At 35.4% G+C, this 26,734-nt stretch overlaps 1 protein-coding gene across 10 annotated transcripts in view; it reads left to right on the top strand.

Moving 5' to 3' along the window:
• The window catches only part of POLQ (DNA polymerase theta), a 123,643-nt gene that overhangs the window by 18,916 nt on the left and 77,993 nt on the right, over positions 1–26,734 (top strand). For all 10 annotated transcript variants that reach the window (XR_010413357.1, XM_064596716.1, XM_064596685.1 and 7 more), the window contains 6 exons: positions 3,383–3,525; positions 5,323–5,527; positions 5,841–5,983; positions 21,882–22,075; positions 23,394–23,518; positions 24,773–25,016. Coding sequence is in view for 9 of the 10 variants with exons in the window: in XM_064596716.1 (XP_064452786.1) it covers positions 3,383–3,525; positions 5,323–5,527; positions 5,841–5,983; positions 21,882–22,075; positions 23,394–23,518; positions 24,773–25,016 (1,054 nt within the window). In the remaining variant the exon portion in view is untranslated. The remainder of the gene's footprint in view (positions 1–3,382; positions 3,526–5,322; positions 5,528–5,840; positions 5,984–21,881; positions 22,076–23,393; positions 23,519–24,772; positions 25,017–26,734) is intronic.

Below are 26,734 nucleotides of genomic sequence, written 5' to 3'. Positions count from 1 at the left end.
GTTTCTTGTGTCAACAAGTAATGATAACCTTACCACAAACCAGACAGAAGTTTTGTCTTAAGCAATGAGGAAGAGGTTTGTTTAATTAGATATCAAGATAGCAGCAAATACTGTTTCTTACCTGGTACATTATTCTGGGTGTGACAAAATTGTTTTAAGTCTTCTAACATTAAAGAACTTTCAGGGGGGGCGCCTGGGTGGCTCAGTTGGTTAAGCGATTGCCTTCGGCTCAGGTCATGATCCTGGAGTCCCTGGATCGAGTCCCGCATCGGGCTCCCTGCTCGGCAGGGAGTCTGCTTCGTCCTCTGACCCTATCCCCTCTCATGTGCTCTCTGTCTCTCTCATTCTCTCTCTCTCAAATAAATCAATAAAATCTTTAAAAAAAAAAAAAACTTTCAGGGGAACATTCTCTGTCATTCCATCTTCTCTGAGATGTAGTTTATTGACTCCAGTATTATACTATATGTCAAATAAACAGACAAACAGTTCTGTGGCTGCTGAAGAGAAATTAGGGTACCTAGGAGAAAAGGGAAAGTCTTAATGGGAAAATAAGTGGGATTTTCTGGGCACAAAAAGCTGGATAGTATCCGAGGAAGTGAGTTTTAGAATAACTTGGCTTTGTCATCACATCTTCATTTCAACCATCAGGAAGGAGAGATGAGGAAGTAAAGTGCACAGCCTACCCTTTAAGGGCACTTCTCAGGAGTTGCACGGAATATTTCTCCTCACATACAATCAGCCAGAACTTATCACACAGTTACTTTCCCCAGCTGCAAGGGAGACCATATGCCCAACTAACATGTAGGGATTTTATTAAAGGAAAAATGAAAGAATGGCTGTCTGTTTCAGCTCCAGTAACAAATGACTCATCCATCTGTAATCCCTGCAGGGTCATTGGGCTGCCTACTCTTTAAAGCCTAAAAATTCTAATGATTAAAAAAAAAAAAACTTCCAACTCATTGGATTTCCCCTATTATAGGCATCAAAGAAGTTTATCCTGCTTCTGTCTCTTACTTTGCCTATAAAATATGCAGGTTACATGTGTTTAAAGAAGGTTAGGGGAAGAGACTAAAATACTTCCTATTCCTACTTGCTTCCCTCTGACCTTTCCTCAACTCTGATTTCTTAGTAGACTCATAACTCTGGATAGTGAAGTATAAGTTCATCTTACACAGCTGCTTTCTTTTTGGGTCAGAGGGTCTTTAAGGTAATGCAGAAGATGAGGTTTTACTTGCCTTGCTACATTCTTAGATTGTACTTCTCTTTCTCATGGGGAAGAATAATTGGAAGGTTGGTGCCCTGGCCAAATTATCAAGCCTTAAATTAGATAATATTTAAACAAAACTAAAATATACCACAATAACTTTGTTTTTGAGGTCTTGTAAACTTCTGAGATTTTGACTTTGTATAATGCTCCATTTCAGGATGGCATATGGCTTGCTCAGAACTTCCAACAAGTGGGGAATGTGTGAATATAGTGTTTCATATCAATTACAAAGATATGCATACTTGGTCATGCTTTTTGGATTGTGTAGCATCTTTGTACCTTCTTTGCATTTGATAAATGATCTTAATATTTCCTAGACAGTTAATAGTGTTTTATTTAGATGATATTTTAATCTTTTTGCGGAATTCCTAGAACCTTCCAGTATAAGACATTGGTGCTTTGTGCAAAAATAGTGACTTGTAAGTTAAATAGTAATAATTTGTTTGATTCTAATTGACTTCTCTATTGTGGTATAGATAGAACCTCCTCAGACGGGTGGGAGCAGGAACCTGGACTGTATATATTGCCATTAATTTGGGCATTTTCATAAATCTTGCTTCATCTTGAAAAAGGGTTGTCCATTTTGTTGAAGAATCAAAACCTGAAAGTGGTTTGAACAGCCCTAGATGACATTTTTATTTTGCTGCGAATGCTAGTTGATACCTTTTGTAGATAATTTTTTGTCTTATGCTGGGCTATTTTGTCGTGCTTGCAAGAACCTGGTGATACATTTTATTTACCTGTTTTTTATTGTTGTTTGTCTGATGATACCATCTTTTTGTAATTATATCTGGGATAAATAATCAACAGTCATCAAGTTTATAGTCCCTTATCTTTATTCTATCTTCGTTCTCAATTTGGCAGTGTTAGGAAAGCAGCACTTTCTCTCTGCCTAGAATGGTTAGTATACTCCACCACAATGCCACTTTTGGCTTTCTCTAATGCAAGTGGCCTTCCTTTTGCCCCTTGAACATCTTACTTACTTGCTTCTTTTCCCTTACTATTGGATTCATTTCTGAAAAAAAAATTATGGTTTTCTCTAGTTGTAATTGCTGTAATAGTATTTATGTTTGTATAAGTTGTATATTTGTATATGTTTATAATATGTAAGTGCTGTCACATATTTTTATTCATTTGATTGTCAGAATAACCTAAAGTGTTTAGATTAGTGAATGTTATAATGTAATTTCTAGGTTTCTGTAAATATTTTTGAATTTATATTATCGTATATAACTAGTAGTATTTTGCATTTGCATTTTTCTTTATAGTTTTTAAAATACCTCTATTATTATTATTATTATATATTTAATTAGTAAGAATAGTTACTTCTGTATGGAAGGAAAAAATCTTATCCTGTGCCTGCTTAGGTTCTATGGCTAGTGCCTACAAATTAAACTGACAAATGACAGATTAATTAGAGAGAAGGCCTACATATTTTATTTGATATTAATGTTTTCATTTTTTACATACACAGAGGCCTTTATAGAAAAACAGTGAAGATCCAAAGAAGCAGTTAGATGTTAGAGACTTTATACCCTTTTAACAAAAGGCAATAGAATTGAGAAGTGACAAGGCAACGGAAAAGGGATTTGGGCTTCGAGGGGTGGTAAACTGTAGGAAGGCAAATATATAGTGGAAACTAATGGAAGTTAAGGATTATTTTTTTTAATTTAAATTCAATTAGCCAACAAAGAGCACATCATTATTTTTAGATGTAGTGTTCAACAATTCATCAGTTAAGGATTATTTAGAAAGGATTACCCAGACCCACCTTGGTGCTCACTTTCTGTTCAGTAGTAAGTGATAAGAGGAACACCTTCACAAAGAGAAATTTATATCTTGCTTCTAGGCAAGCAGGGTGAGGGCAAAGAACTCTTTCTGTTTCCTAAGTGCCTTCAGGTCAAAATAATCCTTATGCCAAAGTGGCATATTTTGGTGTGGCATATTCGGATCCCCTTCAGTCCAGAAAATGAAAGCATCAGCAATAATTCTATGACCGTAATAACTGCTATCATCTATTACCTTCTTTTTAAGCAAAACATTTGAAATTCTCTTTGGCAGGTATTTTAAGGAAGTATGTTGGGATTTTGCAAATGTATGGTTTTTTGGTTATAGGTGAGAGTATCTTAGTTTGTAAGAACTCTGAAAAATCAAAAGGCATTGCTCTACTTCAGGGATCTCTAAAACCTGTTCGTAGCTGTTTGCAAAGACGAGGAGGAGAAGAAGTAACTGCGAGCATGATAAGAGCTATTCTGGAGGTAAGAAAGAGTTCACCAAATATCCATTTGTTCTTTTGTGCTTATAATATGATGGTAGTACTTAAATATGGGAAGAAAAATCTTTGTGTTTATGAGATTGTTTATAGTCTCCCCAAGTCTGAATGTCTTCTATTTAAGTTATTTCCTGGAGTTTAATACAGCTAGTGCTATAGCAGTACATTTCAAAAACAGTGGATTAAAACCCAAATGCCAGATGATTTTTAAAAATTTTTTTAGATATACTTTATTATCTATGACCTGAGCTGAAGTCAAGAGTTGGACACTTAACCAACTGAGCCACCCAGGTGCCCCTATTTTCTGAATTTTTAAAAAAGATGACAGAAATGGACTGTAGTTCTTTCATCCAGAAAATACCTATGACATTAAAATAAAATCAAATTAGGGCACCTGGATGGCTCAGTCGGTTAAGCGGCTGCCTTCGGCTCAGGTTGTGATCTCAGGGTCCTGGGATCCAGTCCCGCATCGGGTTCCCTGCTCAGTGGGGAGCCCGCTTCTCCCTCTCCCTCTGCCTGCCACTCTCTCTGCTTGTGCTTTCTCACTCTCTCTCTGTCAAATAAATAAATAATATCTTTTAGAATTTTTTTTTTTTTAAAGATTTTATTTATTTATTTGAGAGAGAGAGACAGAGAGAGAGAGCATGAGAGGGGGGAGGGTCGGGAGGGTCAGAGGGAGAAGCAGACTCCCTGCCGAGCAGGGAGCCCGATGCGGGACTCGATCCCGGGACTCCAGGATCATGACCTGAGCCGAAGGCAGTCGCTTAACCAACTGAGCCACCCAGGCGCCCAATAAATAATATCTTTTAAAAAAATAAAAAATAAAATTACAAATAGATATGCTTAGAAGTTTCAAACAACATGGAAAGATCTAAAGTGAAAAATAAAACTTTCTCCTCTGTGTCCTCAAAGCTAACCAGACTCCTTATTTTAAGTGTTTTGTGTCATCCAGAAAAGTTTTCTGTTCATATACCAGCATGCCTTGCTCTTGGCTTCAGTACTGGTACTGTGGTTACCAATACCTGTGCTCATACTCTCCCCCCCGCCCCGCTCCCACCACTTAGCTCTCCATTTGAAAAAAAAAAAAGGAAAACAATTAATAACATGGGGTTGGTAAGGATATAGAAAGTAGGCATTCTCATATACTGCTGAAACTCTTTTGGGAGGGCAACTTGGACATAGCTACTAAGATTAAAAAACAAGCAAGCCCCAGAACAAAACACATAGCCATTTAATCAGTAAATGGTAAATGGTAAAACTATGTTTTGTGGTCATTAAAATGTGTAGGGTAGCTCTGTTTAGGATGATTTGGTATGTTTCAATATGTATTAAATGGAAGAAGGCAAGGGAAAAATTAGTACATTTAATTAATTAGTATATTTAACATAGTTGTGGGAAGATGATTTCCACAGGACACAACTGACTTCACTTTTTCTATACCCATTCCCATCCCCTTTCTGGATGGGAAATATTCAATACTAGCATTCCTATATGCCCACACATTTCAGAGGGAACTGTTGTTGTTAGTTCCTACATTTCAGATAGATAGTGATTCATTTATTTTCATTTATGAGAAAATATTGTATCTACTTTTAAGGAAATTTTCGATGTTGTCAGTAAATGTTATCTACATGTATAATGAATGATGATGGAAGAGTTAATTAAGAGTCTCTACATTAAGATGCTGAGAATATTTTAAGAGAACAAAATCACTTCTTTTATATCATGAGGGCCTGCATGTCTTGTTAAATAGTTACAAAAAATTTCAAACCTCTTTTATCAGATAATAGTTGGTGGAGTGGCAAGTACATCACAAGATATGCAGACTTATGCTTCTTGCACATTTTTGGCTGCAAGTATGAAAGAAGGGAAGCTGGGAATTCAGAAGAACCAAGATTCTTTTCAACTTGGAGCAATTGAGGCCTGTGTAATGTGGCTCCTGGAAAACGAATTCATCCAAATTACTGAAGCTAGTGATGGAACAGAAGGTAAATGTGACTTCTTAATTGCAGTTTACTCACTTTTTCATCTTTAGTGACTTAAGACTGCCTAGTAAAAGGAAATTGACTTTTTAAACACTCTAAAAGGAAACTGGTTTTTCAAGTGGTATATGAATCAGTTTTAATGTCAGTGTTGCATTTAGCAACATCAGATAATTAGCATAGAATCTGCTCATAAATATCCATGCATTGGGCAAAATTTATCAGAGACTAAAAGGTTAATTACAGAATACAGAAAGACAGTGTTTTATTTTATTTTTAACACTTGGTTCATTATTTCCCTATTCCCGCCCCCAACCAGGAAAAGTGTATCATCCAACACATCTCGGTTCAGCAACTCTTTCTTCTTCACTTTCTCCAACTGATACTTTAGATATTTTTGCTGACCTCCAAAGGGCAATGAAGGACTTTGTTTTAGAGAATGATCTGCATATTGTTTATCTGGTAAGTTCTGTTTTCTTCACTATTGTGTTTGTGAAGTTGGGGAGAAAATGCATCCTGAACATTAAAGATACCCTAAGGGAACATCTTGTTTGTTTTCTTCGACTAGGGTAGTAGTGGTGGGAATAGAGACTAGGTAAGAAGAGAGTTGTTTTAAAGTAATAAGCTAAATGTTACAGTGGCCTTTTAATTTATTTGCCTACTTATCAATTTTCTCTAACCTTCTTTCAAAAAGGATTTGAGGTGCTTTATAAAAAACATATTTTATAATGTATAAGAGAATAGTAAAGGACAATTGAGATAATGGGAAATCGAAAATAAGATTATAATGTAAAACTCAAGCAAAAGTTGGTACATAAACATGCATGTCTTTAAGTCATGTACAGTTCCTGTAGCCAACTTTGGTTCTGAGTTTTCTAGCAACTACAGCAAAAAGGAAGGCTTGATTAGTCTTAATATTGATAGGAAAGAAAACAAAACAAAACAAATTAGGAAAAGTGGTACCTGGTTGGCTTTGTCAGTAGAGCATGTGACTCTTGATGGAACACTATCAAGCAAAACAATGTATACATATTGGAATCCAAGATGGAGAAGATAGAAGATGGCAGAAAGTCTCTTTAAAGAAATAATGGCTAAAAATATCCCAAATATGGGGAAAGATATGGACATCTATGTACATGAAGCTAAAGGGGACCCCAAACAGATATAACCCAAAGAGGACTTCACTGGGACACATTATTATCAAACTGTCAAAAATCAAAGAATCAGAATTTTGAAAGCAGCAAGAGAAAAGGTGCTTGTCGTATACAAGGAAACTCATGAGGCTTCTGGTGGATTTCTCAGCAGAAACTTTGCAGGCCTGGATGAATGGTATGATAAATTCAAAATACTGAAAGAAAAAACTGCCAGTCAAGAATACTATGTGTGGCAGTGCTGTCCTTCAGAAACAAAGAGTGAAAGACTTTGCCAAACAAAAGCTGAGGATGTTCACCACCACTAGATGTGCTTTCTAAGAAATGGTAAAGGGAGTTCTTGGTGCTGAAATGAAAGGATGCTAATTAACAATGTAAAAATACATGACTGTATAAAACTCACTGGTAAAGGTAGATTTCTAGTCAAATTCAGGTTTCTGAATGTAATAGTAGTTTGTAAATCACTTTTAACTTTATATAAAAGCTAACGAGAGACATATTAAAAATAACTATACCTAAGAGTTCTGTAGGAAGACTCAGAACTCACCTCCTACATGGAACCCACAATATTACACCTATTAATAGAACAATTCCTCCTGAAGAAGAAATGTGGGCTGACTTAACAGCTACCAAACAACGAAAGAGAACAACAAGAGAGATAGAGATGTGGTAACAAAGGGAACCCCCACCCCCAATGCTGCAATGGTGAGGGATAGTATTGAGGGACCTGGAACAGATCCCTCTGTCCTTGTGCACAGAAAAACCATGGTTTAAAAGAGTAACTAGCATATAAGAGACAACACTAAAACTCTGCCAAGTGGTGAAGGAGTTGTGAGAAAGCTCTCCAGGTCAGAGAGACTAGAGAACAACATGGTTTATGTTCTCCTTGGAAGCCTGGACTGGAGCAGTGTCCAGACACCGTGGTGGGCATGTCTGGTCATCTCGGTGGACTTGTGACTTCAGTGAGTCCAGGGTCCACAGACCCACCCCAGCCCTAGATGCCCTGGCATGCAGAGGAAAAGCCACAGTTTTAGAGGGGAGAGAACTGCAGGAATGCTCCCTCCTCTTCCACCTTGAGGGTCCAGACCAGAGCAGGGTTTGGCCACCATAAGGGGCAGGGTTGGGTGCTGTAATTGGAGGGTTCTGACTCCATAACTGGTGGGTCAGATCATCAGAGAGACTTTGTGACCTCAGTAAGCCCACGGTCCTGAAGACCACACCAGCCCCATTTGCATTGCGGCACAGAAGAAAAGCTACAGTTCAAAAGGGCTGAGGAATTGTGGGAGCATACTCTTTCCCTCCACCTTAAAAGCTCAGACTCGAGCACGGTCTGACTCACTGTGAGCTTGCAACCTCAGTGAGTCCAGGGTCCGTAAGCCCATACCAGCTGTCCTATGGCGCTGGGGCACAGAAAAAAGTTGCAGTTTTGTGTTGTTGTTTTTTATTTTTTTTAATTTTTACTTTTTTTTTTTAACTTTGAAAAGTTTGTCTTATTTTGTTTCAATTCTCTTCCTTTTCGGTTTCATTTTTATTTTCTTATTTTTTTTTCTTTAATTCTCTCTGTAAAAAGTCAAAATTTAAAAGAGTAACTAGTGTATACATCCACAGCTCAAGCCAGCCAACAAAGTCATCAAGGACACACAGTCTGTATAGGGGTCACCATACACAAGACAATTCCTTCAACTTTAGGAGATGTAGCAAGCCATTTCATCTAATCCATAGAAACAGACACAGAAAATCAAGCAAAATGAGAAGACAGAAGTATATGTTCCAAAAGAAAGAAAAAAACCTCAATAAAAGAATTAAATGAAACAGAGATAAGCAATATGCCTGATAAGGAATTTAAAGTAATGATTGTAAAAATACTCCCTGGGCTGGAGAAAAGAATGAAAGAATTTAGTGAGACCTTCAATAAAGTATAGAAAATATTGAATGAATCAGAACTGAAGAATACAATAACTGAAATAAAAAGCACACTAGAGGGAATCAACAGAGTTAGAGGATGCAGAAGAAAATATCAGTGATCTGGAAGACAGGGTAATAGAAAACATACAAGTTGAACAGCAAAAAGAGAAAAGATTTTTTTAAAAGGAGGATAGATTAAGAGATCTGTTGAATAACAACAAGCAAATTCACCTTATGGGGTCCTAGACGAAGAAGAAAGAAAGGTTTAGAATACCTATTTGAAGAAATAATAACTGAAAAATCTCTCTAACCTAGGGAGGGAAATAGACATCCAAGTCCAAGAAGCACAGATAGTTCCAAACAAGATGAACTCAAGGAGGTCCATACTACAGCACATAATAATTAAAATGTCAAAGGTTAAAGATAAAGAGAGAAATCCTAAAAGCAGCAAGAGAGAAACAAAGTTACCTCCATGGGAAAACCTGTAAGACTACCTGTTGATTTTTCAGCAGAAGCTTTGCAAGCCAGAGGGGAGTGGCATGATATATTCAAAGTACATGAAAGGAAAATCCTACAACCAAGAATACTCCACCTGTTAAGATTATCATTCAGATTTGGAGGAGAGATAAAGAGTTTCCCAGACAAACAAGAAGTAAAGGAGTTTATCAAAACTAAAGTAACCTTATAAGAAATAATAAAGGGACTTCTTTAGGTAGAAAAGAAATGGCCATATTTGGACATAAGAAAAATATGAATAAAGAGATGTAAAATATGACAACATGTACATAAAATATGGAGAAGGGAGTAGAAAGAGAAGAGGAAAAAGAAAAACATTGGCCATCAGATTAATATGGACTATTTACTTAGTATATTATATATGAATCTTATGGTAGCCACAAACCAAAAACCTATGATAGATACACAAAAAATAAAGAGAAAGAAAGCTAAACAAAACATTATAGATATTCATCATTCACAAAGAGAGCAAGAGAAGAACAACAAAGAAGAACCACAGAAACAACCGGAAAACCAATTTTTTATATTAAGTACAACAGTTTTTTAAATTAAGTATATACCTATCAATAATTACTTTAAATGTGAATGGCCTAAAAAAATAAATGTAAATGGCCTAAATGCTCCAATCAAAAGACATAGAGCAGTAGAATGGATAAAAAAACAAGACCAATCTATGTGCTGCCAAGACTTACCTCAAACCTAAAGACGCATATAGACTGAAAGTGAAGGGATGGCAAAACATTCACCATGCAAATGGAAGCGGAAAAAAAAAAAGGGCCAGCAAACCAATACTGACATCAGACAAAATAGACTTCAAAACAAAGAATGTATGAGACAAAGAAAGATGTTTCATAATAAAGGGATTAATCCAGCAAGAGGATGTAACAATTGTAAATATCTAGATGCCCAACACTGGAGCATCTAAATACATAAAGCAAATATTTTTTTTTAAAGATTTTATTTATTTATTTGACAGAGAGAGACACAGCGAGAGAGGGAACACAAGCAGGGGGAGTGGGAGAGGGAGAAGCAGGCTTCCCGCCAAGCAGGGAGCCCGAAGTGGGGCTCAATCCCAGGACCCTGGGACCATGACCTGAGCTGAAGGCAGATGCTTAACGACTGAGCCACCCAGGCACCCCTAAATAAAGCAAATATTAATGGACATGAAGAAAGAAATTGATGGTAATACAATAATAGCAGGGGACTTTAATCCTCCACTTGTTTCAATGGAGAGATCATTCAGACAGAAAATTAATAAGGAAACAATGTCTTTGAATGAGACATTGGACCAGATGTTCATAACAGATATATACAGAACATTCCATCCCAAAACAAAAGAATACACATTCTTATCAAGTGCACATGGAACATTCTCCAGAATAGATCACATATTAGACCATAGAACAAGCCTCAATAAATTTAAGAAGATTGAAATTATAGCATGAATCTTTTCTGACCACAACAGTATGAAACTAGAAATATCACAAGGAAAAAAACTGGAAAAAAACACAAACACATGGAGACTAAACAACATGATACTAAACAATTAATGGGTCAATGAAGCAATCAAAGAAGAAACCAAAAAGTACATAGAGATCAATGAATGTGAAAATACAATGGTCCAAAATCTCTGAGACAGTGAAAGCAGTTCTAAGACGAAAGTATATAGCAATACAGGCTTTCCTGAAAAAGCAAAAAAAATCTCAAATAAACAACCTAACGTTATGCCTAAAGGAACTAAAAAAAACCAAAAAAAACAAATATTCTTTTTTTTAAAGATTTATTTATTTATTTTAGAGAGAGAGCACGAGCGAGTATGGGGAGGGGCAGAGGGAGAGAGAAACGTTAGTGCACTCCTTGCTGAGCTCGGAGCCTGATGCAGGGCTTGATCCCACAACCCCGAGATCATGATCTGAGCCAAAGCCAAGAGTTAGACACTTAACCGACTGTGCCTCCCAGGGGCCCATTTTATTTTTGGTTATGTTTTTAAGATAACTGTGGCAATTTCTTAAAATAAGACAATGATGAAATTTGCCACATCAATTGACTCACTGATGATTTCTCTGTAGCATGTGATGCTGTTTGATAGCATTTTACCCACAAGTAGAAATTCTTTCAAAATTGGAGTCAGTCCTCTCAAACCCTGCCGCTGTTTTATCAACTAAGTTTATGTCATACTCTAAATCCTTTGTAGTCATTTCAACAGTCTTCATAGCATCTGCACCAGGAGTAGTTTCTATCTCAAGAAACCACTTTCTTTCCTCATTCATTCAAGTTTTATCAAGAGATTGCAGCAATCCAGTTACATCTTCAGGCTCCAGTTCTAATTCTAGTTCTCTTGCTATTTCCCCCACATCTGCCCTTCCTTCCTCTACTGGAGTCTTGGACCCTCAAAGTCATCCATGAGGGTTGGAGTTAACTTCTTCTAAATTCCTGTTAATGTTAATATTTTGACCTCTTCCTGTGAATCACAAATGTTTTTATGGCACCTAGAATGGTGAATCCTTTCTACAAAGTTCTCAATGTACTTTGCCCAGATCCATCTGAGGAATAACTGTCTTTGACAGTGATGGCCTTATGAAATATACAGTTCTTAAAGAGTAAGAATTGAAAGTCAAAATTATAATTGACCCTTGAACAACATGGGTTTGAATCCACTTGTACATGGATTTTTTCCAATGAATATAGCACAGTACTGTGTATTTTCTTAACATTTTATTTTCTCTAACTATATCGTAAGAATACAGTATATAATACATATAGCATAAAATATGTGTTAATCAACTGTTTCTGTTATTGGTAAGGCTTTCTGTCAACAGTAGGCTATGAGCAGTTAAGTTTTTGGGGAGTCAGAAGTTATACACAGATTTTCAACTACATGAGCAGTTGGTACCCCAACCCCACATTGTTTAAGCATCATCTATACTCCTTGATCCATGGACTGCAGAATGGATACTCTGTTAGCAGGCAGGAAGACAGCATTTATCTTGTACATCTCCGCCAGAGCTCATGGGTGACCAGGTGCATTGTCTGCAGTAATTGGAAAGGGATCTTTTTTTCTGAGTGGGTCTCAACAGTGGGTTTAAAATACTCAGTAAATCATGTTGTGAACAAATGTGCTGTCATCTAGGCTTTGCTGTTCCATTTATAGAGCACAGACAGAGTAGATTTAGCATAATTCTTAAGGGCCTTGGGATTTTTGGAATGGTAAATGAGCACTGGCTTCAACTTCAAGTCTCTAGTTGCATAATCCCCTAACAAGAGTCATCCTGTGCTTTGAAACTTTGAAGCCAGGCATTGACTTCTTTCTAGCTATGAAAGTCCTAAATGGCTTTTTCTTCTACTAGAAGGCTATTTTGTCTACGTTGAAAATCTGTTGTTTCGTGTATCCACGTTTATTAATTAGCTAGATCTTCTGGGTAACTTGCTGCAGCTTCTACATCAGCACTTGCTGCTTCACCTTGCACTTTTGTGTTATGTTTAAGCTTCTTCCCTTAAACCTCATGACCCAACCTCTGCTAGCTTCCAGCTTCTCTTGGATAGCTTCCTCACTTCTTTCAGCCTTCATAGAACAGAAGAGTTACAGACTTGCCCTGGATTATAATGGCTTTGGCTTAAGGGAGTGTTGTGGCTGTTTTGATCTTCTATCCAGAGTACTGAAATTTTCTCCACATCAGCAATAAGGGTGTTTCACTTTCTTATCATTTGTGTGTTTAGTGGAGTAGTATTTATAATTTAAATATTCAGGAACTTTTCCTTTGCAGTCACAGCTGGGCTAGCAGAAGAAGCCTAGCTTTCGGCCTGTCTCAGCTTTTGACATGCCTTCTTTTTTTTTTTTCCCCAAAGATTTCATTCATTTTATTTGAGAGAGAGAGTGAGAGAGAGCAGGAGCAGGGGGGAGAGGGAGAAGCAGACCTTTCTCCACTTTTTAAACAGGATTTATTTATTTTAGAGCGTGTGAGGAGGGGGAGGAGCACAATAAAGTGAAGCACATAAAACAAGATATTCCTTTTTTGCTTTATAAATATTACCAAGCACATATGTATATTTTTACTCTACCTTCTTTCTTATACGGAAGATAGTATGCTGTGTACCTTTTTTGTACCATCTTTGTTTCTTAACAATATACCTTGAAAATCACCCTGTGTCAGTTCATGGAGATTTTTAATTCTTTTTAAAAATATCTGTATAACTCCATTGTGTGTATACCAGTATTTATTCAATCAATTCTCTATTGATGGACATTTGGGTTGTTTCCAATATTTTGTTGTGGCAAGTGCTCCTACAGTGAATAACTTTGGTTCATATATTGTTTAGGTTTGATGGGGGTTTATCTTTAGGAAAGGCTCCCTAAAGTACAATTGCTGGATAAATTATAAAGGCATATATAATTTTGGTTTTACAAAATTGTCCTCTGTAAGATTTGTATCATTTTCCAATTTTAACAGCACTATATGAGAATAGTTATTTTTCCACAACCTGATGAATGTATTGTCAAGCTTTTATACTTTTTAGTATAGTTTTAATTTATATTTTTAAAAAATATGAATAAAATTGAACATTTTTTCTATTTGTTAAAGGACAGTATGTTTTTTCCCCCCATGAATTGTCCATGTCTTTTGTTTATTTTTCTTTTGTGTTTTGGTCTTTTTCTTAAGTTTTAAAGGTTATTTTATATATTAGGAAGAGTAGTGCTTTGTGGTTTAAGTTGAAAGTATTTTTCTCCTAGTTTTTATGTGGCTTTGACTGTATTTATTGTGTATTTTACATCACATTTTTCTAAAAATGTAGTTGAATTTGTGAGCTTTTGTATCAGTGAGAAATGCTTTTCTTGCTCTAAGATTATAAAGGAATTCTCTTACATTTTCTTCAAGTAATTGCGTATGGTTCCCTTCTTTTGAGCTATGTTCCATTTGGAATTTATTCTAGTACAGTAGTCACTCCTTATTCATGGGGGATACATTCCAAGACCACCAGTGGTTGCCTGACACCCGGATAGTATTGAATCCTGTGTATATTTTTTTTCCTATACCTACATACCTATGATAAAGTTTAATTTATAAATTAGGCACAATAAGAGATTAGTAACAATAGAACAGTTATAACATAATAAGCTTTGTGAATGTGATCTTTCTCTCAAAATATGTTATTTACTGTACTCACCCTTCTTATGATGTGAGATAATAAATTGCCTATGTAATGAGATGAAGTGAGGTGAATGCTATTGGCATTGTGATGTAGCATGAAGCTACTATTGACCTTCTAATGATATATTATCTGTTTCTGGACCATGGTTAACTGTGGATAACTAAAACCATGGAAAGTGAAATCACAGATAAGCCAGGGGCTACTGTATATTTTATTTTTTATCTTTTTATTTTATCTTTTTTTTTTGATAGTCACAATCTGTAGTCACAGTTTCATTTATTAAAAGGTTTATTTACACACAACAAATGAAAAATTTTCTTCAGCTTTTATCTTTACTTTTTTTCTCCAGTTTTTAAACAAGGTTTATTTATTTTAGAGCATGTGAGGAGGGGGAGGAGCAGAGGGAGGGAGAGAGAAGGAGAGAGAGAGAAAGAGAGAGAGAGAGAGAGAGAGAGAAGCAGAGTCCCTACTGAGCACAGAGCCCGATGCAGGGCCTCATCCCATGACCCTCAGGTCACAACCTGAGCTCAAATCAAGAGTTGGAGCTGAAACAACATTTGGAGCTGAACCAACTCAGCCACCCAGGGCACCCCTCCTTCTTTTTTAAGTTGATTGGTCTTATTCATGAAAAGGAATGTTTCTCTATTTCTTTAAGTCTATTTTTGGGCCTCCAAGAGTCTTCTGAAAATTTTCTCATACAGAATTTGAATATGTATTTTTAAATTACATATATTTAAAATAAATTTTTAATTAAAATTAAAATTTTTAATTTTTAAAATCGCTTTGTTGCAATATGGTTCACAGCATATTTACACTTACACATTTAAAGTGTAAGTCAGTGATTTTTAGTATATTCACAGAGTTGAGCAATTATCACCACTATCTAATTTCAGAACATTTTCATCACCCCAGAAAGAAGCCCTGTATGCATCAGCAGTCACTCCCAAATTTTCTCCAATCTCCTCATTCTCCCTTAGTCCTAAGCAACCACTAATGCTTCTGTTTCTATAGACTTTCCTATTCTGGGATCATATAATATGTGGTCTTTTATGACTGGTTCCTTTCACTTAGCATAATGTTTTCAAGTTTTGTCTATGGCATAACATGTATCCTTTTCTTTTCTATTTTGGAAAACTTTTTTTAAAAAATTGAGTATAAAAAATTTGAGTATAGTTGACACATGATGCTACATTAGTTTCAGGTATACAACATAGTGATTCAACAACTCTATATTTTGCTGTGCTCACCACAAATGTTAACTACCATCTGTCACCATGCAATGCTATTACAATATCATTGACTATATTCCTTACGCTGTACCTTTTATTCCTGTGACTTACTTCATAACTGGAAGCCTGTATCTCCCACTCCTCTTCACTCATTTTGCCTACCCCACCACCCCTCTTCCCTCTGGCAACTACTAGTTTTCTCTATTTACATGTCTGATTCTGCTTTTTTGTTTGTTTATTCATTTATTTTGTTTTTTAGAGTCCACATATAAATGAAATCATAGGGTATTTGTCTTTCTCTGACTTATTCCACTTAGCATTATATAATCTAGATCTGTCCATGTTGTCACAAATGGCAAGATCTCATACTTTTTTATGGCTGAGTAATATTTCATTGTATATGTGTACCACATCTTCTTTATCCATTCATCTGTTGTTGGACACTTGGGCTACTTCTATATCTTCACTATTGTAAATAATGCTGCAATAAAGTGTGTATCAGGGGAGCCTGGGTGGCTCAGTCGTTAAGTGTCTGCCTTCGGCTCAGGTCATGATCCCAGGGTCCTGGGATCGAGCCCTGCATCAGGCTCCCAGCTCTGTGGGAAGCCTGCTTCTCCCTCTCCCTCTCCCCCTGCTTGTGTTCCCTCTCTCGCTGTGTCTCTCTCTGTCAAATAAATAAATAAAATCTTAAAAAAAAAAAGTTTGTATCAGTTCTTAAGTCCTTTATATTGCAGAATAATATTCCATTGTATGGATGTACTGCATCTCTACTTATCCATTCATCAATTAATGGACATTTGATATATCTTTTATTTTTGGCTATTATGAATAATGCTGCTGTGAACATTCGTGTACAAGTCTTTACATGGACATATGTTTCAAATTCTCTTGGGTATATCCCTAGGAGTAGAATTGTTGGGTTATATGGTAACTTTATTTTTAACATTTTGAGAGTTTTGAAACTCCTCAAAAACATCTGGATAATATTATATTTCCACCAGCAATGTACATGGGTTCCTATCCTTTACATCTTCTCCAATGCCTGTTTTTATTTCTCTTTTTGAATATATCCTTATGAGTATGCAGTGCTCTCTTATTACACTTTGGACTTGCATTTCCTTAATGGCTAATAATGTTGAGCATCTTTTCATGTGTTTATTGATATGAATATCTTAGAAAAATATTCAGATCCTCTGCCATTTTTAATTTTTTTTTTATTATTGAGATGTGTTTTTTATCTATTCTAGATACAAGTCTTTTTTCAGATACAGGATTTAGAAAAATTTTCTTCCATTCTGTGGGTTGTCTTTTCATGTTCTTGATGATGATTTTTGAAGCACAGAAGTTGTGAGTTTTGGGCAGTTTATCAATTTTTTTCTTTTGGTGTCATATCTGGAAATCTATGTAACTCAGTTTCACAAGGATGCACTCCTATATTTTCTTCTGAGTTTTATAGTTTTATCTTACATTGACACATATGGTCCACTTGGACTTTTGTGACTGATGTAAGATGGGAATCTAACTTCATTCCTTTTCATGTGCATATCCAGGTGTCCCTGCTCCATTTGTTGAAAATCCATTAATTTTCTTGTCATCCTTGTCAAAAATCAATTGATCATGAATGTGGGGGTTTATTTCTGGGCTTTCAATTCTATTTCATTGATCTATATTTATCCTTATGCTGATACTATACTGTTTTGATCACTGTAGCTTGGTAGTAAGTTTTGAAATCAAGAAATGTGAGCCCTCTAATTTTGTGTTCTTGGAAAAAATTTTTCACCATTCTGGGTCACTTGCATTTCCTTATAAATTTTAGGATCATCTTGCTGATTTCTGCAAAGAAGCCAGGTTAATTCTGATAGGGATTGTGTAGAATTGGTAGGTCAATTTGGGAAATATTGCCATCTTAACAATATTAAGTTTCCCAGTCCTTGCAGATAGGCTGTCTTTTTCATTTGCTTAGGTCTTTAATTTCTTTCAAAAATTTTTAGTTTTCAGAGTACAAGTTTTGTATTTTTTTGTTAAGCTTATTGCTAAGCATTTTATTCTTTTTCATGCTATCATAAATGGAATTTATTTTTTAATCACATTTACAGATTGTTTATTAAAACATTTTTTATATTGATCTTATATCATGTAACCTATTAAACTTGTTCATTAATTTTAATAGTATTTTTATGCATTTCTCAGGATTTTCTATATACAAGATCATGCCATCTGCAAATAGAGATAGTTTTGCTTCTTCCTTTCCAGTCTGGATGTCTTTTATTTACTTTTCTTTCTCCTAATTGACCATTAGAATCGCCAATAAAATATAGAATAGAAGTAGCAATAGCAGACATGTTGTTTTGTTCCTTATCTTGGGGCAAAAGTATTCAGTTTTTCACCATTAATCTTGGTGTTAGTTGTGGGTTTTTTGCAGGTGGCCTTTATTAGGTTGAGGAAGTTCCTTTCTATTGCTAGTTTGTTGAGTGTTTTTATCATGAGAGGTTATTAGATTTGTCAAGTGTTTTTGCCACATCTGTTGAGATCATCATGTGGTTTGTCCATTTTATTGATATAGTGTATTACATTAATTGATTTTCAGATATTAATCTTGGATTTTCTGGGTAAATCCCACTTTGTTATTTGTAGAATACTATTTATCTGTTGCTAATATTTTACTGAGGATTGTTGTATCTATATTTATTAGATAGATTGTCTGTAGTTCTCTTTTCTCATGATGACTTTGTGTGGTTTTGAGGAAGAATTTGTGAAAGATTGCTGTATTTCTTATTTAAACATTTGATAGATTTCACCAAACTATTTGGGCCTGGACTTCTCTTTGGAGTAAATTTATTACTAACTCAACCTCTTGTAATAGGTCTATTCATATCTCTTGTTTTTTCCTGAATCAATTTTGGTAGTTTGTATGTTTCCAGGAATTTGTTCATTTCATCTAGATTATCTAATTTGTTGGTATTCAGTTCACACTATTTCCTTATAACCCCATCCTTTTTTCCTCTGTACATTCAATAGTGGTGTCCCTTCTTCCATTTCTGACTTTAGTAATTTAAGTCTTCTCTCTTATTTCTGGATCAGTCTAGCTAAAGGTTTTTCAATTTTGTTGATCTTTTTAAAGCACTGTTAAAAGTATTTAAACAAGGAGGCCATTAGACAGAGGTGACTCTAATGCCTTGGTAGTTTACATAAGCAAAACAAAACTTAAGCCAGAGGCAGTACACTCAAATCCAAGAAATTTAAACTAGAGAACAACTAATCACAGCCAATGAGGCTTCCCCAAATAAGGCAAGTGCTTAAGCTATAACCAAAGAATTGCTTTGTTTTGCTTTGCTTCAGTATCTTCTCTATAAAAACTTTGCTCCTATCTCCTGTTTGGAGGGCTTCTAACCACCTTTGGTTTGGCACTGCCCAATTCAAATCAGTGTATGCTCAAATAAACTCTTGCAAAATTTTATGTGCTTCAGTTTGCCTTTTACCAGAATGAATTTTTGTTTAGTTTATTTTTTATTATTTTTGACTTTCTACTTCATTAATTTCTGCTCTTTATTATTTTCTTCCTTCTTCCTTTGGGTTTTACTTTGTCCTTCTACTTGCAAGTGTCTTAATGTGGAAGATTAGTGTATTGATTTGAGACCTTTTTTTTTTAATGTAGACATTTATAGCTATACATTTTCCTCAAAATACTACTTTTACTGCATCCTGTGATAAATTTGGTATATAATGTTTTCATTTGTTATATTCACTTATTTCAAGGTATTTTACAATTTCTATTATGATTTTCCCTGACCCACTGTTATTAGTAGTTTCTTGTTTAATTCCCACATTGTGAATTTCCAAATTTTTTGTCACTTATTTCTAATTTCATTCCATTGTCAGGAAACATAGTTGTGTAATTTTAATATACACATGTATATATAAGTATACACATGTATATATTAAGCAATCTCTACACCAAACGGGCTTTTACCTACAACCTTGAGATCAAGAGTCACACATTCCACTGACTGAGCCAGCCAGGCGAGCTTACACTTTTATATGTTGAAGCTTGTTTTATTGCCCGCATATGGTCTATCCTGGAGAATGTTCTGTGTGTTCAAGAAGAATGTGCACTCTTTTTTTTTTTAAACACAATTCTCTCTTTAGAGAGTAGTTTTTTTTTTTTAAGATTTTATTTATTTGAGAGAGAGAGAGCACGAGCATGAGCAGCGGGGAGGGGCAGAGGGAGAGAGAGAAGCAGACTCCCTGCTGAGCAGGGAGCCTGATGTGGGGCTTGATCCCAGGACCCCAGACTGTGACCTGAGCTGAAGGCAGATGTTCAACCGACTGAGCACCCAGGTGCCCTGAATGTGCACTCTTGTTGGACGGAGTTCTACAAATGTCTGCTAGGTCTAGTTGATTTAGAATGTTATTTTAGAAGATTAAGTTGATCTGCTTATTTGTTCTATCCATTGTTGAAAGTTAGGGTATTTAAGTCTTCAACTATTATTTTTGAATTGTCTGTTTCTCTCTTCATTTCTTCCAAGTTCTGTTCAGGTATTTTGACACCCTGTATATATTTATAGTTGTTTATATGTACTTGATTGATTGATCCTTTTATCGTTATAGAATGTTCCTCTTATTTTTATTAACATTTTTTAACATTCTATTTTATGTGCTATTAGTATGGCCACTCCATATTTATTATGGTTGTCATTTGCATGATACTTTCCCTTTTCCCTTCCTTTTACTTTTGCCCTATTTGTATTTTTGTATCTATATTGTGTCTCTTACAGACAACATATAGTTGGATTCTGTTTTTTTATGTAGTCTGTTAATCTACCTTTGGTTATTTAACCCATTCACATTTAACGTTATTAGTAACATGGAGTAACAGCTATGTTTTGTCTTGTTATTTTCTATATATCTTATGTCCTTTTTGTTCTGTACATTTTTTTATGGATTTCTTTTGAATTAAGTGAATTATTTCCCAGTATAACATTGTAATTTATTTAATTAATTTTTCTCTATTTTTTGAAGTTATTCCCAGTTACAATACAGCTTAAAATTTATACTAACGTAATTGCAGTGAGATATAGAAACATAATTTTTGAATAGTGCTATTCTTTTTTGTGCTATTACTGTTATACATGTACCCCTATAGGTGTCACAAACCCAGTAGTACATTGTTATTATTTATATAATTTTATGTCTTTAAAGAAGGTGAGAGGAGAGAAAAATGTATATTTGTAGAGCTTGTTACATTAAAATTCTTATGATTTGTGTTTTTCTTTATTTGTTCCTTGGATTTTAGTTACTATCTCTTGTCATTTCCTTGCTCCAATACAGCTTTGCTCTGTTAACTCTAAACAGAGCAAAGAGAAATTTTATTTAAGTAAAAAATGAGTTTATGCAGGAATAGCAGAGGAATTAGTTTTTTTGCATAGTCTCTATTGATATATCTTCATGTTTTCTCATTCTTCTGCCAGCTTGCTTCTAATGTTGAGCTCTATAGTGAATTATTTATTTCAATTGTTATACTCTTCACCTTCAGAATTTCCAATTTTTAGTATTTATTTATTTATTTATTTATTTATTTATTTATTTATTTATTTATTTGACAGAGAGAAACACAGCGAGAGAGGGAACACAAGCAGGGGGAGTGGGAGGAGGGAGAAGCAGGCCTCCTGCTGAACAGGGAGCCTGATACGGGGCTGGATCCCAGGACCCCGGGATCATGACCCGAGCTGAAGGCAGGTGCTTAATGACTGAGCCACCCAGGCGCCCTATCCATTTGTTTTTTTTTTAATCCTTTCCTTTTATTTTTATTCTCTACTTGATGAGACATTGTCATCATACCTTCCTTTACTTCATTTAGCATGTTTTTCTTTTGTTCTTTGACCATATTTGTCTACTTTGAAGTCTTTGACATTCCCAACATCTGGAATCTCTCAAAGGTGTTTCTTTTGCAAGCTTTTTCCCTTGTGTTTGGGATACACATTCCTGTTTCTTTTCATGTCTCATAGTTTTTATTGTTCTTGTTGAACCCTGGATATTTTAGATAATATAGCAATGGTGAATATTGATTCTTCCTTTCCTTCCCTCCGTTTTCTCTTCTCCTGATCCTGATTCTTTCTTGGAAATCAGAAAATACTTAAGATTGTACTTAGTGTCAGAATGTTGAGATTAAAAGTGTCTGTGATTAAAGTTCTTGGATTCTGTAAAATCCAGTTCGTATGCTCAGTGGTCTCTTTTCTTTTGGTTATTGAGTTATTTGTGAATAAATGAAATTTCCATATAAATGAGATATTATCACATTTAGAAATTTTTCCAAATGCTGAGGCCTTTGTTTTTAATATAAAGTCTACTTTTATAGTTTTATTCCTTTTGTAATGCAATAATTCAGCTAATGAATGATGCTTCTTCCCTTAGGTTACACCTATGTTTGAGGAGTGGACTACTATTGATTGGTATCAATTTTTCTGTTTATGGGAGAAATTGCCAACTTCTATGAAACGGGTGGCAGAGCTAGTGGGAGTTGAAGAAGGGTTCTTGGCTCGCTGTGTGAAAGGAAAAGTCATAGCCAGAACTGAGAGACAGCAACGCCAGATGGCCATCCATAAAAGGTAAATACCAAGGAGCCTTGACTGTCCAGTATTTAAAACAGTTTTGGATATATAGTAGTTGTTCAGTTTACTATAGTCACTTTCATTATCATCAAAATCAAAGTTTTAGGGGTGCCTGAGTGGCTCAGTCAGTTAAGCATCTGCCTTTGGCTCAGGTCATGATCCCAGGGTCCTGGGATGGAGCCCTGCATCGGGCTCTCTGCTCAGTGGGGAGTCTGCTTCTCCTTCTCCCTCTGCCTCTCTCCCCGGCTTGTGCTCTCTCACACTCACTCTCTCAAATAAGTAAAATCTTAACCAAAAAATAAAGTCAAAGTTTTGGTTGAGTAAATTGTCACTTTCTTGTGTTTACTGAATTTATCAATATTTCAATTTCTCCCTTAATGCTTGTTTAGAAGCCATTATAGATGAAGACCTTTTAAAGTAGAAAATTTAAGGGACACCTGGGTGTTTTAGTCGCTTAGGCATCTGCCTTCAGCTTAGGTCATGATCCCAGCATTCTGGGATCACACCCAACGTCAGGCTCTCTGCTCAGCGGGGAGCCTGCTTCTCTCTCTCCCTCTGTCTGCCTCTCTCTGTGCTTGTGCTCTCTCTTTCTCTTTCATTCTGTCAAAATAAATAAAAATAAAATCTTAAAAAAATAAAGTAGAACATTTATTTATTTCCTTTCCTTAAAGATTTGAATTAGAACTGACAACTTAGCATAGCTTCATTTGAGGATATGCTTTGTATCATTATTATAAATGATTGATTATTACCATGGAAGAGCAAATTAAAAGATTCAGATGGGGAAATTGAATCACTGAGCTTCTTTGAAATATAATAAAATTATTTTCTTAATGGTAGTCTCTAGTAAATTATTTATAACATAAATGTAAATTTTATAAGGATTTATATACTTGGATTATTTGTGGCATTATTGCTGTTCAAGTCAATACTGGTTTTTCAAATTCTCTCATTTTTTTTGATATATGAGTAGGTGATCATATAACTGTGTATCAAATGTTCTTTTAATTTTTTGTGCCATTCTATTTCTTGAACCAAGTCTTATTTCTTGAAATTAGTTAGCAATATTAAAATATGGAGGAGATCTTTTTGTTATATAAATATTAGTTCCTTGCTTTGCTATAGTACTAATGTATGTCAGAATTTATTTGATAAACATTGAGCTCAGTCTTTGTCCACTAATCCATATCCTATTAAGCATCTTCTCAGAGTGTATAAATCCTCTCTTGCCTTTTTACTTCTTTCTTGTTTCTCAGCATATGTTATATCTTCATTGTAGACCTCTCTTACATACTTATGGTGATTTACTTTCCAGGTTTTTTACCAGTCTTGTGCTATTAGATTTAATCAGTGAAGTTCCCTTAAAGGAAATTAACCAGAAATACGGATGCAGTCGTGGACAGATTCAGTCTTTACAACAGTCAGCTGCTGTTTATGCAGGTCAGTTAAACAAGGGTTTCCACATTTATTTGAGACTCTGTGGTTTGAGGTCAAGTTAAGATTACTTTTTTTTTCAAATTCCGTTTTATTTTAGACTTCTCTAAAAGTGAGGGGATCATGGGAAGCCTAATTGTCATCATCAGAACACCAAAACTGTGGCTTCTCTGGGTTCAGTTATCCTGCTCCAGAGGATTGGCAGCTAGCTGAGTGTCTGGACCTTAGTCCCCCTCTATTACTTAGCAACTGCTGACCATCCTCCCTTTCTGTTTGTTTTTTTTTCCGTTTTCCCTGTTACAGGAAGAAATAGACACTAAGTTGTCAACAGTTTCCTTTATCTCATCAAGTTACTGATTAATATTTGTTATTGAGTAGGAGGATGGCAAATGGATAGGAATTTCTGGATTTCTCTTGGACTGTTCTAAATATCTCTTCTCTAGGGAAGCACTGGTCTCTCCTTAATAAAACTAAACTCCTGTCTCTAAGCTAGGCAAACAGTTCTGGGTCTGATTTTACCAAGAAATCCTCATAAGCCCTGGGTTGCTGGAGAGTGTGTGGATTTATATGTGTAAAAGGTTTCATTGTGAAGGTGTGTGCATATGTGAGCATACCGAGGGAAAGGTGGGAGGAGAAGGTCATAAGAAGGGAGAGACTCTTCAACTCATTGGCATGAAAGATCTCAAATTGCCTGTAGGGTGAATGTTCTCATAGGGAAGTGATTTTCTTAATGACTTGGCCTTGGCTATTCTGCCTCTTTATTTCATGAGGGAATAGCTATTGTGCTAGGCAACATTTCCTTGAAGAAAATATCAATGGGGAGCTTCGCTTTTTGTACTCCTCTCAGCACTTGAACATTTAAATAAACTCTCTTATTTTTCTGTAGTTGAAAAAAGTCCCTCACCTGTTTTTAAGAATTCTCTCTTCCTTTAAAAAAAGGAAGGAAGAAAGAAAGAATGAGAGAGAGGAATAAAGTCGAGTGAGGGCTTTTTGTTTGTTTTGTGTTAACATGCTCTACCTCAGTTGTTTCAGATATCAAGTTCATGATTAAGAATAGGTGACATTTAATGTGTTTAGCCCTTTTATTGACCAATTAGCTAGGCCCTTAACGTGTCTACCATCCTGTTAACTTACACTTTGTGCCTCTTAAACTTTACAATTCCGCAAGTAAACAACACAACAAAACAAAAGTAAATCTAAAGAAATAGAGAATTATCTATAAAGAATTTTAATTCACTAAACATTCTATGATTATTCTAGGGATGATTACAGTATTTTCCAACCGCCTGGGCTGGCACAACATGGAACTACTACTTTCTCAATTTCAGAAGCGTCTTACATTTGGCATCCAGAGGGAGCTGTGTGACCTGGTCCGGGTGTCCTTACTTAATGCACAGCGAGCCAGGTTCCTCTATGCTTCTGGCTTTCTTACTGTAGCAGATCTCGCCAGAGCAAATATTGCAGAGGTGGAGACCGTTCTGAAAAATGCTGCTCCCTTTAAGAGGTAAGAAAGCACCCCTCACCTAGTAGTTATTAAATGAAAGATCATTTTGTAAATAATAGAAAATGTACTAAACTATTTTTTCTTAGATAATATCATGACATACATGGTATCAGTGGAAGAAAATGAGACTGTTTCTTCCCCCTTAGAATTACTGTCATTTCATGTGTGTATGTATAATATTTTTAAAATTGAAGTATAGGTGACACACAATGTTATATTAGTTTCAGCTGTACAGTATAGTGATTTGAAAAGTCCATATGTTATGCTCACTCAGCACAAGTGTAGCTACTATCTTTCACCATAAAATGCTATTAAATACCATTGACCATATTCCCTATGCTGTACATTTTATCCCCGTGACTTAATCATTCAATAACTGAAAGCCTCTATCTCTCACTCCCCTTCACTCATTTTGTCTGTTGCCCTACCCCTCCCCTCTGGCAACCATCAGTGTGTTCTCTGTATTTATGGGTCTATTTTTGCCTTTAGTTTGTTTTGCTTTTTAGATTCCACATCTAAGTGAAATCCTCTGGTATTTGTCTTTCTCAGTCTGACTTATATCACTTGGCATAATACCCTCTAGGTCTATCCATGTTGTCAAAAATGGCAAGATCTCATATTTTTTATGGCAGAGTAATATTCCATCATAGATAGATATCAGATAGATATCATAGATCAATCGATTGATCTTTATATATTTGTTATCCATCATATATATATATTATCACATCTATATCCCTTCATCTATCCATGGACACTTGGGTTGCTCCCCTATCTTGACTGTTGTAAATAATGCTGTGATAAACATAGAGGTGCACATATCTTTTCAAATTAGTGTTTTCATTTTCTTTAGGTCAATACCCGGCAGCAGAATTACTGGATTGTATGGTATTTTTATTTTAATTTTTTGAAAAACCTCCATGCTGTTTTCCACAGTGGCTGGTCCATTTTATGTTCCCACCAACAGTGCACAGGGGTTCTTTTTTCTCCACATCCTCACCAACACTTGTCATTTCTTGTCTTTTTGATTCTAGGTGTTCTGACAGGTGTGAGGTGATATCTCATTGTGGTTTGGATTTGATTTCCTCAGTGATTGGTGATGTCAAGTAACTTTTCATGTGTCTGTTTGCCATCTATATATCTTCTTTGGAAAAATGTCTGTTTAGGTCCTCAGTCCATTTTTAAATGGAATATTTGGTTTTTTGGTGTTGAGTCATAGAAATTCTTTATACTGTTAATCTGTTATTAGGTATATCATTTGTGGATGTCTTCGCCCATTCAATAGGTGACCTTTTCATTTTCTTGAGTGTTTCATTCACTGTGCAAAAGCTTTTTATTTTGGTGTAGTCTCCAAAATTTATTTTTGCTTTTGTTTCTCTTGCTAGAGGAGGAGACATATGTAGAAAAATGTTGCTAAGGCCAATGTCAAAGAAATTACTGCCTACATTTTCTTTTAGGAGTTTTATGGTTTGGGGTCTCACATTTAAGTCATGACCTTTATTATGTTGAAGTATGTTCTCTCTAAATTTACTTTGTTGAGAGTTTTTATCATGAACTCATGTTGAATTTTGTCAGATGCTTCTGTGTCTATTGAGATGATCATATGATATTTGTCCTTTGTTTTATTGATTCGACGTATCATGTTGATTGATTTGTGAATATTGAATTAACACTCATCCCCAGAATAAATCCCATTCAGTTGTGGTAGATGATCCTTT

Source organism: Mirounga angustirostris, unplaced genomic scaffold (genome assembly GCF_029215605.1).
Source record: "Mirounga angustirostris isolate CCGP_5_RB_7025 unplaced genomic scaffold, mMirAng1.0.hap1 SCAF_1, whole genome shotgun sequence".
Taxonomy (NCBI): domain Eukaryota; kingdom Metazoa; phylum Chordata; class Mammalia; order Carnivora; family Phocidae; genus Mirounga; species Mirounga angustirostris.
This window is presented reverse-complemented; position numbering and strand designations above follow the sequence as displayed.